The sequence below is a fragment of the Carassius gibelio genome, chromosome B3 (genome assembly GCF_023724105.1).
Source record: "Carassius gibelio isolate Cgi1373 ecotype wild population from Czech Republic chromosome B3, carGib1.2-hapl.c, whole genome shotgun sequence".
Classification (NCBI taxonomy): Eukaryota; Metazoa; Chordata; class Actinopteri; order Cypriniformes; family Cyprinidae; genus Carassius; species Carassius gibelio.
The window spans coordinates 8,797,628-8,809,815 of record NC_068398.1 but is presented as its reverse complement, the minus strand read 5'-3'; the positions used below and the strand labels follow the sequence as shown (position 1 = coordinate 8,809,815).

The following is a 12,188-nucleotide window of genomic DNA, read 5'->3' as shown; positions in this document are numbered from 1 at the left end:
ACCAAAGTTGTATTCTGGTAAAATGTCCAAACTTTGAGGAGAACTTTCAAACTAGTGGAGACACTGAAAACTTACAATTTTTAGTTGAATGGACAAATTCAGTAACTGCAAGTTGTGTCAACATAAAAAAGTTCATTGAAACAACTAAACAGCTAAATATTTTTTTTTACATTGTAAGCATGTTTATTCATTATTCTTTAGTGTATTCTTTATTCATGACTTGTATTGCTGCAATGCTCTGTAGTTTTTTCATATTTTGAACTTTATATTTTCTTTCTTAAAAAAAAAACATTCTGGCAGTGTCACAGTAAAAACAAAAGAACCGTGACCTATGAGCCAATCAGGTTTTACATGTAAATTATTATACTGTAATCTACATAAATTATTACAGTTAGTATGTACATAAAAATAATACCAGCAAAATGTGACAACTGTAAATTGATTCCTTAAAAATAACACTTATGAGACATTAGAAACACAGTAGAAGTGACTTACTGGACTATAAAATATTATTTTCTGTTGTTCTGATGTTACTGTCATCTTGTTTTTATGGCTCATGAGACAACAGACACTGAGCTGTTGTTCATAAGAGAACCTGTAGTTTAAGATACACATGGTATATTATACAAATAAATGATGTTACATTACTACACAACTCTCTGCAATACTGAATTCTGACTGCTTAATAGAGCCTTTCTGTGGTATAGAATATTTCTTAATACTCGTTGTTGCTCAAAGAAAGAAGAAAAAAAAGCTCTCGCGGTGATTTGTATGCAATACGTCGTGCCTTTTTACTAAATTAAATTACAAATATGTAAATAATATTTGACCTTCGATCGTCTCGGTTTGTAAAGATGAGCTCTCAGGAGACACGGAGCGGTGTCATCTTCCTCCTCCGCTTGTCCTTCAAGGCAGCTTGAAGTAAGCTTGTGTTACTGAAGTAACCAATAATATCGATACAAGTTTTTCATGTTACAGTGTGGTACAGTTTGTTGCGGGTAATTATTGTCATTCAGTAACACAAGCTTATTTCAAGCTGCCTTGAAGGACAAGAGACTGAGACGATCGAAGGTCAAATATTATTTACATATTTAGTAATACAAACCACTGCGAGAGCTTATCCTTCAACACCTTCAAAGACAAGAAGACCTGCGTCTGCGGCAGTCACCCTTTTTATTTACAGCATTAACAACGACACGCTGACAAATCCAACTGAATCATCAAACTGTGCATTTCTAAAGCTTTTTTAAATATCAGAGAGGATTTGGACATTCAGTCAGTCACAGAACATAACAACAGCACTGTCCGCAATAACTATAAATAATTCATAAATATAAACATTTTAAATTAGGATATTTAGTAGATTGCTCTGGTCGTGAAGTGCATACATTTTAAAGCATTGTGCCTCATTTGTAAACTGTATACTTGTGTACGTATACCAAAACAGAAATGATCTTAAATCACATTTTTAATAACTGATTTCCAAGTTAGTGTACTACAGGTATATAGAGAGGTAAATACTGAGAATAGAGATATTTTTTGATACTTGTTTGGACTTTACTATATTATACTGCATTTTCAGTCTAAGTATATTATTAGCAGAAGTGTTAAAGAGATGATCACACAAATCACAAAGGTGTTCCTGTGTTACGAGGCACTGGAATGTTTTGCACTCTCAGTGTGTAATCGTAGTGCGACCCCTTTAAGAAGAAGGACAGAAAACTAGGAATGTCATATTTGTGTTTCTAGAATCACTAGAAACATGTATCAGACACTTTTTTCCCATTAAAATTAAACAAAATAAAGCATAATGCATTGATAAATCCCTGGAAACACAGAGCTGATTGATTCTTGTTGTTCCTTGCCATCAGATGCTTCTAGACTCTGTGCCTCCAAACTTCCACATTCATGTCACCAGAAGCGATGGCCAGCGTTCCTCCTTCAACACTTAACTGACAAGAGATAAAAAATCATTAATTTAGGATTTTATAGAAGAGTAATAGTAGTATCATCCAACAGAAGTATTTATGAGACGTATAGTAATGTCTTTGACCGTTGCTCATCTAATCAGATTTATAATGCGTTTGTATGTTCAGTCTTTTGTTTTCAATTCAAGGGTTATAGAATGTGAAGCTCTTTTTGCATTGATTCCAGACAATTCATTTGTTTTGAATAATAAGTTTTTTTTGGTTTGCAATCATCAAATTCTAAATAAAAACAGTATATGAAGTATCTTTCATTAGATAAAATTGTTTAATTCAATAGATTATCAAATTAAGCACTACCACATGGTTAAGTAATAAATAATAACAAAAAAAGTAAATGTACACCTGAACACTAAGTTGCAAGTTACAAAATTTGATCAACAAAGAGTTTTGTAGATAGATAGGTAGATTTCTGACATTAATAATTTCATGTAAAAATAAGATTTTGTTGAATTTGCAGAAAAAAAAAAACTATAATGTGATGAACAGATCTAATTTGATTTTTAAAAATGCAATAAAAACAGTCATACAGTAACGCTGACAAATATTTTCTTTTTTAATTTATTTAAAATTGTAATTTATTAGTGTGATGCAAAGCTGATTTTTCAGCTGCCATTACTTCAGCTTGGGAATGGGAAATCACTTCCAATTCCAGAATCGGACACTTGTTGTAAAATTTCTATTTAAATTATGCCAATCAATTCCTTTGTGCATGTTTTATTTAGGTGGCGAAAAGGGGCTGTTAAAAATGTATGTCTTTGTTAAATCATTCATTAAAGAGATTCATTCAAAAATCCAGTAAAGGTGAAAAAATCTTGAGTGAATCATTGAATCATTACTTTCAGAAATCCCGTGAGATTTTGTTTCATATTTTTTTCTTTAGAATTGTGATAAAATAACCTCTGTTTAAAAAAAGTCTCAATTTATCGAGAATCATGCTTTTTGTACACAAAAAGCTCTGACTCAAGTAGTATTTTTTATGTAGCCAGCTGATATTTGTTTATGGTATTCAGTAGAGTTGGGTCCGAGTCCACCTTTGTCGAGTACGAGTCAAGACCAAGTCCACAAACATCGAGTCCAAGTCCGAGTCCGAGTCCAAAAGGGGCCGAGTTGGACTCAAGTCCGAGTCCTTAAAGGCCGAGTCCGAGTCGAGTCCGCCCGAGTCCAGAAAGTAATTAAATTTAAAAAGATTATAAATTGGTATTGTACATTTTTACATTCTATTTATATTTTAACCTTTCAACCCATTAAACCAATGGCAATATAAAAATGTAATAAAAAAAATACCACTGTTACATCTAGTCATTGCCATTGAACATTTTTATTTTATGTCAACAGAACTAGTTTCCTATCAAAAAAGTTTTCAAAGGTTTTATTGTATTACAAGTGCATGAAAATACAAATGAACCTATTTTATTATTGTATCACACTATATTGTCCTCCAGTTAAAAATGACATTTCAGTTATTTAATGCCTCTCCCCCACATTTGACAGAGGTAAAGTGCAGCCAATGAGGAGATCCTTAATGATGACATTATGAATTTCTTGTTGTCTTGGAGAACTTGCATCATAAAGTTGCATTGCTTGTTTGGTCAGTTCTGGTCTTGCAAATCCTGCAATGCTGAGCTGTGCAGCATCTGTTGGTTGCTGCTGCTGTCTTTGGTACTCGGTTGCATCGGTTTTCGGATCACCAGTACACTGAACCGAAAACCGTGTCTTTCGGAGACGTCCGATTTGAGAACCGATGAACTGATGATACTGCACATGCGTGTAATTTTTCAAGTATTTTGTTAAACATCGGAAAGTGTGATAAAACTATAATATATATATATATATACTTTTTTTTTTAAGATAGGGGCTACTTGTTTCTAATCTGTATATTGTAGATTATGTATGGGCCAAAGGGGTTTTCAGGGAAGTTGGACAATAATTAAGACTCTAAAGACTCCATGTTTAATATGAATAAGGGATGATTTATGAAATATCTGTACTGTATTTATAGTTAATGATGACAGATTCACAAACTGAGTTTGTAGTAAACAGAACATGAACACGAGTAGAGCAGCTGATGATACTGCGCAGCATGTGCCGGTGTCCTGACATTTTATCCTACCCTGTCAGATTTTCCTACCCGGGTTTTGAGCGATTCTCGTTCTCGAGTCAAGAACCGGTTGTATCAGTTTTCAGATCATCAGTACACTGAACCGAAAACCGTTTCTTTCGGACGCGTCCGATTCGAGAACCGAGGAGCTGATGATACTGCGCATTCGTGATTCAGCATGAAGCCGAATGACTCACAGCGCGTCTGAACCGAACTGATTCTTTTGGTGATTGATTCTGAACTGATCCTGTGCTAATGTAATGAGTGCGGGTAAACCGAGGGCTTGAATGAAGGGCAATCTGACGAAACGTAAGTTCATTTAATAACAAATACATCGCAATGGATTATGTATCCGGTGAACTGTTTTTTTTTTTCAACCGGTTTATTGAATCAAACCGTCCGAAAGAACCGGTTCGCGGAAAAGAATCGAACTTCCCATCACTAATCCACACTGATATCCAGTGAGTGGTGCGTGTGTTTCGTCTGCAAGCAGGAGACTTCTGCCTGCCGGTGTGGTGCAGTAAAGTGACAGAAGGGGAGACATTCATTAATTTATCATTTCAATTTTATGCTGGTTTTATTGTTACACATGACGCGGACTCGACTGTACTCGGAATATTTTCCGAGTCCAAAATGTTCAAGTCCGTGTCAAGTCCGAGTACAAATTCACCCGAGTGCGTGACAAGTCCGAGTTCATTCAAAATTGGACTCGAGTCCGAGTCCAAGTTCGAGTACCCCAACTCTAGTATTCAGTTGCAAATAAATAGTTTTGCTATCTAAATATTTGACTTATTATTATTATTTTTTTTAACCATACTGGAATCGATAAGAATCGGAATCGATAAACAAAATCAGATTCCCAAACCTAGTCTCCAGTGTGAAGAAACATTTCTTAATATTAAGAATTAGATATATATATATATTATATATATTTCATTTTTTCCTTCAAAATATTAAACTTTTGCAACATTATATATGCATTTAATGTCATGTTTGATCAATTTAAATTTGCAGCAAAACTATTAATTTCTTTTCAAAATATCTTCTATTACCACTTGAATACAAAGAATATTAATAATAATAATAATCAACATAGATAAGATGAATCATGGGTAAAAATTGTAACCTACCCCATTAACCCCTGCCTGATGGTGAAGGGTGCACAGTGTCTTGAGAGGAGCACATGGAAGGTGGACCTGCATCCAATAAGAGATGTGAGCTGCCAATAACCCTGGTTAAAGATCACCTAAACTCTTTTTAGCTGACAGAAGACTTGCCTTGATAGTGCGGTCAGAGGAGCACGTGTACAGAGCACCAGGAGAGTAGTGAACGCCGGTGACCAGTGACCTGTGGACGGTAAACTGGGACACGGGCGTCAGGGAGCTGTTGTGCATGGAGAAGCTGTGCACGAGTCCACGGTTATCCCCGGCCCACACCTCTCGACCGCTGTAGGTCAGAGACAGCAGGTACGACCTCAGCTGTAGACGTGCGGAGAGGACGCAGAGGAGAGCATTAGCTGACTGTTACTGTGATTCATTCTTTTATATGTGTGTGTGTGTGTATACCTGCACTTTCTGCAGGAGTTTTCCCGCCCTGCGGTCGAACAGAGCGACGGTTTGGTCTTTACTGCCTGATAAGATGTACTGGTCATCAGACGCCAGGCACAACACAGCATCACTGTGAAGATGAAGACTCTTGACCAATGGATCTGCAGCTGTGTCACATGAATAAGAGTTGTCAGCAAATACAGTTACAAATTATTAATAGTGTCTGAGTGGACTTTACGTGCTTTAAGAACATAAATATTCTGAACTTCGACTCACCTCGGGTGTCGTAGATGCTTAATTTCTGATCATGTGACCCGGCCAGCAACGTGTCCCTCTCGCAGGACAGACATAACACAGCAGCTTTGCACTGGATGAGCCCCCGTTCTGCTCCTCCAGCTTCCAGATCCCAGAGCCTGATGGTGCTGTCGAACGAGCCAGACGCCAGCAGAGGTCCGCTGGAGGCAAGGCACCACACCCAGCCACGGTGGGTACTAATGGTCCCGCGTCCCGCAAGAGTGTACATCAGCTTGCCTCTGGGACCCTCTCGAAGGTCCCACAGGTTCACGTTTCTGTCCCTGGAGCCGGAGACACACAGAGCCTCTTCTCCACCCAGGAGGAGGACACAATTCACATCTGCAATGTGGCCAGAGGGAAGGATGATGTGCTCCAAGGGCGAAGAAGTGCTGGATGATTCAGTCAGATGGGGACTGTCAGAGGCATTCTGGGATTGAACTTGCACGTTCTCTTCTCCTGCTTCCGCTGCACCGTTTAAATCGGCATCCAGCTGCATCTCTACCAAGTTCTCACCGTTCACGCCACCAGCTGCCTCTTCCTGTCTCACTGCTTGATTCTCAAGCCCTGTCCAGCAGCCAATCAACTGCTCCATTTCCAAGCATGCCTTGGACCAATCAAAATCCTCCTTTGGCCCGACTGGGAAAGACGCTGCGGGACCCGAGAGTTTTTGAGCCCGAAGCTGCCACGCCAAGCGATCCTCGCCAAGCTTTCCCAATGTCTGACATACCTAAACACAGACGAACAACGAGAGTTCAAGAGGTGTTTATTGAAAGAAATTAAGTGAAGTGAGTGAAGTGACATTCAGCCCATACTCAGAATTTGTGCTCTGCATTTAACCCATCCGAAATGCACACACACAGAGCAGTGAACACACACACGCACACTGTGAACACACACCCGGAGCAGTGGGCAGCCATTTATGCTGCGGCGCCCGGGGAGCAGTTTGGGGTTCGATGCCTTGCTCAAGGGCACCTAAGTCGTGGTATTGAAGGTGGAGAGAGAGCTGTTCATGCACTACCCCCACCCACAATTCCTGCCTGCCTGAGACTGGAACTCACAACCCTTCGATTGGGAGTCCAACCCTCTAACCATTAGGCCACGACTTCCCACAAACAAACATTAACATTTCTATTCAGCAGGTATGCATTAAATTAATCAAAAGTGAAAGTAAAGACCTTTATAATGCTACAGAATATTTCCATTTCAAATAAATACTGTGCTTTTGAATGCTCTATTCATCAAATGATCTTGAAACAAAATGTATCACAGTTTCCACAAAAATATGAAGCAGAACAACTGTTTTCAACGGAAAACAATTTCTGACGGATCATGTGACACTGAAGACTGGAGTAATGATGCTGAAAATTCAGATTTGATCACATAAATTAATTATTCAACTATTTTTCTGTATTTTTGATCAAATAAATGCAGCCTTGGTGAACAGAAGAGACTTCATTCAAAATTATTTACAAAAATATTATTGACCTCAAACCAAAAGGTTTAAGGTTCATAGGATCACTGAGCACAAAACCAATAGTTTGTCAAATAAAAGTATGCAAAAATCTTAATGTATTATTCTTATTAATACTTGGGTATTAATAATATATAAAAGTTTATTACTATTAATAAGTACTGCATACCCATTTAGTGAAAGAAGCATGCCCTGTATAGAAGAAAATGTCAGGTTTGGATCTGAAAATGTTTACCTGCGGCAGAACATTAATGACACACTTTGCTGGGAGATGTGAGGCTATCTGGGTTACGATCTCCCATGGCAATGACAGCAGGTGTGTTCCATTGCTAGAAGGGGAGGGGCTTGTATCCACAGCGCTGACGGACGCTTCCAAATTCAGTCTTTGAGGGAAAACATCAGAATGCACAAGACTGAAACTCAAACTAAACTTTGCAAACATACAAAGCTTATGAATAGGCATGAGTCCCAGCAGTCAGTAATAAATCTTACAGTCAACTATAGTATATTACAGTGGATGTTGAAACAACTATTAATACAGACCTTTCTGGTAAGGAGTGTGGGGTGTCTGGGCTGAAGTCGGGTGGACTGGCACCAGCAGGGCATCTCTGCTTCTCCTCGTCCTCCAGGGCCACGCTTGTTCTCGACATCGACTGAATCACAAGAGCATAAAATTATGCTGACATCACGTTCTGTTATTCACATTTATATATATTAACCAATTTACTCTGAAGAGATCAATACTACATATGTTACCAAGCTGAATAGTGACCAACATAACAACATTATGTTCTTCTAAGCAACTAACATAACAGAAAAGACAACAACAAAAATTTGCTATAGATACAGAGTATATATCATGGATGCCCGTTGTCTCATTTTTTAGATACTTACTGTAAAAAAAAACGAATTAATTAGGAATAGATAAGTTTTATTCGTATTCTGCTGTAATAGACAATATAAATAGGATTTAGGTAAATGTGAGATATGGTGGGCGCATACCTTATTTTAATCGAAAATCCTTGTATTCAAAGACAGACTGAAAGGGTAAACAATCAACATCTCTCGTCCACCTGGTTTTTGTCATGAATCATTGATCATTTTGATATGACACACTGCACAGTCATCTGTGTTTTTATAGTCCCTCGCGTATGTTAAAGGTGAGCACTGATGTCAGGCGAGAGAGAAATCATAGAAAAGTGAAACGGGTTTTTGATCAGCTTCATCGGAGAAAATATGACTAACTTACAGTAATATTGACATCACTGTGACTTGCACCAACAGACACTTGTCAACACTACACTCCTCCGGCGCAAACTATTTGCGTCATCGGTGTTACAGCGTCGCGCGTCGTGACGACAAGGAACACTCTTCTTTCTTTTACTGTCTATGTTCCAAACGGGGCATTTCGCCCTATGATTTCGCCCTCCGAAGGGCACCTGGAACAGAGTTCTAAATTCTATTTAACAACCCCGTCTCTCTGACAAAATCAGATAATACTTTACTATTTATTACACTTGCCCATTTTATTAAAACCTTAAAATTAATATCCTGAATTCCATTGTTCCTTATTTCTACTAGCATTTTCCTCTTTCTCGTTCATGCTTAGGCTACTAGATTCAAATACATGAGGTATTGTTCCTTCAACATGACATTGTTCACACAACCCATTTGGGTGTGTCCATATTATTTTAAGAGGGCTATTTCAATTTGAGTGCCCTAATAATATTCTGTTAAAGATAACCTCTTGTTTCCTTGACTTACCTATACACTTTATATTATGACTTACTTTAAACTATAAAGGAATCTACCATTTTCCCCTATGTTCTGTTTAACTTAACTTTGCTCATTTATCCATTTTTTATTATTATTATTTTGTTGTTGTTGTTGTTGTTGTTGGGACCCATATAAAACTGATGATTTATCATTCTGAACAATTCTTGAATGTATTTGTAGGATACTAAACAGAATGGTGACATGATTTAAAAGATTTCAAACTCTTTAAGACTGAAACGGAGTCAGAACAAATTCAAACGTTCTCAGTTTTGTGTTCCTCAACCCACTGCAATGCAGAGAGCATTCCTATAATTTCTACTGTATAAACTGCCAAGTGATTTGAAGTTCACTTTACTCCACTGATCCTCTTGAACTAAAAAAGCAACCCCGGTTATTTGACATTCTGGATATTTTGAGCCACATGTATTCACTTGTATATGCCAGGGGTATTGAACTTCTGTGTTTATTGAAAATCTAGATGACAAGTCAGCTTCTCTGTTTTTTTTTTTTTACCTCAGTCAACAAATGCAAATCTACTTGAGGTTTTACCCCATGGTTCATATTCTTGAATAACAACTGTTGGGCTCATCTTGATAATATTTACTAATATTTATTTCTTCTGCATATATTTTACTACTCCACCCAAAACTTGTTCTACAGCTTTCATTTTCTTCCCAACAGATCTGTAAGACCATTTTTGTAGGATGTTCATCTTTATGCTCCTGGAGGTTAGCCCAGTAATTTACCATTAACTGTTTCTTTCTAACTTCTAGTGGCATCTCTCTTACTAAGACTTGTCTCAACGCTGGAGCTTGAATTTTACAAAGTATTTCCAACTGTTTATTTTTTTTTTTTTTTTTTGAGGCAAAACCATAAACCACACCACCATAATCAAACACAGACTGTATCAGTGTTAAATAGATTGTTTTTAATGAAGAAAAACTTGCCCCTATTCCACTCCATTTATACATCTCATGAAGTTTAACACCATCTAACATTTCTCCACTATTTTATTTATATATTCAGCCCAAGTAAGTTTAGCATAAAAATAAATACCTAAAAACTTAGATACGTTCACCCCTTCTAATGATTTCTCATACATCTTCAAACTTTCTTCTGGAAAAACCCTCTTCCTTACTTTTCTCCTGAAACGTATTACACCCCCTTGTGGAGTTCCATTTTCTATCTGGAATGTATCTGACACTTCATTCCCTGTTCTTACCTGGATGCTGGATGGATTCTGTTCGACAAAAAAAATGTTTTAACCAATTGTATATTCTTCCACCTATATTCATAATTTTTTATTTTATCAAAAAACCCTCTCTCCACATCATTTCATAAGCCTTCTATATGTCCTAATTTCATTTTTATAAACATACAATAGGATCCACTGTTCCTCTTCCTTTTCTAAAACCACTTTAATATGAATCCTTTTTTTCTCAAAAAATCATGTCATCCTTTCCATTATCATCTGTTCCATTATTTTACAGATATTCAATGTAAGAGCTGTTACGAGCCCCTGCTCTTTCATCCTGAGTGCAGCTGCTTAGTGATTGGGGGCAGAGACTTTTACAAACACCTGAGGCTCTACTCATTTAAGAGCTGCATCTGCTGGCTCTTCACTGGTGGTTTGCCCTCAGAACTCAGTTTTGTGTTTGCATTTAGTCTTGTTTTTCCTTATTCTCGTTTGTTTAAGGATGGGGAGTGATAGCTTGTTTAGATACCACAAAGTACCTAGAAAGCATAGGCAAATTGAGCTGGTCCAGAAGACTTTTGCTGTGCTTGATTTTTTTTTCTTTTTTCTCGGGAGATCGGATGTTTTCTTAACTTTTGAGTTAGTGGTAGTTTTAATTAATTAGCTCACCAGTCCTTATTTATAATTTGTTTGTTAAAATACACTTTTTTTTGCTGTTTCCTTCATTAGTACAGCTTTATACCTGTAGTTATTGGAAAGCAGAACTTAAGCAAATTATAAAAACGTTGTTCGTGGCAGTGTTTAGACTACCATGAGGCAAATTTGATCTAGATTAGTAGATCAGAGGGCATCTTCAAGTTATGCTGCTTCAAAAAAAAAAAAAAAAATTGCAGACTAGTCAGTTTGATTTGCATAAAGACTCCTTTGTTGATTTGCATAAAGACTCTTTTGTTGAAAAGTCTCAGAATGTGAAGGAACTTAAATGTTCATTTGAAGAACGGCAGGTTAAAGGGGGGAAAAAACTAAATCGCTTCTGATCAAGGTCAGACACGTTTTCCTCGAACTCCTTTCTTACCCTGAATGTAAGAGCTGGACTCAAGACCTGCTGCAGTTTCAATACTCTTGTCAGATTTGGTTCAAGATAGCAGAACAAACATCCCTTGAGTCAACACAAACTCATCTGTTAGGTTAGCCGATCTATATTCCTGGAGTACCTGGTGTTCACTCAAGAACATTGCCATAGTCTCAGGAAGGCAAGCCTTAAATTTCCACAAGAATTCCCTTCTCTCCAAGCGGAGCAAAATCTGTAGGACTTCATGATATCTTAGATGTTAACAGCCTCAATCTAAAATCTGGCCAGAAGGTAAAGAACAAACCTGAGCCATACCTATTAAAACGCATTGAAACGCATACCTATTAAAACGTATTAGTGTGGACAAGACCTGCAGAGTTCCCAGGGCAAACCGCCAGTGAAATGCCAGCAGCTCTTAAATGAGTAGAAGCAGATGAACGTTTTTTTGTAGCATTACAAATAACTCTCTTCAATTCATCTCTATTGAAAGGGAAGTTAATTGGCTGATCCTTTGTTATTTCTCTTCTCCTCTTTCCTTCCTCACTTTAGTTCCCTGAACCATGAATTTGTGCAAATGTTTTTACTAGCATTTCTGCTTTGTCCTCATCTGTTACAGCTATTTCTCCTCCTGACTCTACTACTGATTTTCCTCTCTTTCTTATTACCTTCCATTGTCTTGATCATACTCCTCACATCACCTACTGGAATTGTTCTTACGATTCCACTACAGAAACCACACCAGCTTTC

At 37.5% G+C, this 12,188-nt stretch overlaps 2 protein-coding genes across 8 annotated transcripts in view; both read right to left on the bottom strand.

The window, feature by feature from the left end:
• Positions 1-12,188, bottom strand: part of LOC127952811 (Fc receptor-like protein 5) — a 140,874-nt gene that overhangs the window by 64,939 nt on the left and 63,747 nt on the right. The gene's annotated exons all lie outside the window — the stretch shown is intronic.
• LOC127952823 (F-box/WD repeat-containing protein 9) lies at positions 1,155-8,730 on the bottom strand. The gene is made up of 8 exons (XM_052551654.1): positions 8,401-8,730; positions 7,942-8,051; positions 7,634-7,781; positions 5,910-6,654; positions 5,652-5,800; positions 5,364-5,564; positions 5,217-5,282; positions 1,155-1,952 (listed from the first exon to the last, which is right to left on the bottom strand). The coding sequence occupies exons 2-8, from the start codon at positions 8,046-8,048 to the stop codon at positions 1,878-1,880; spliced, it is 1,491 nt and encodes a 496-aa protein (XP_052407614.1). The 5' UTR covers positions 8,049-8,051; positions 8,401-8,730; the 3' UTR covers positions 1,155-1,877.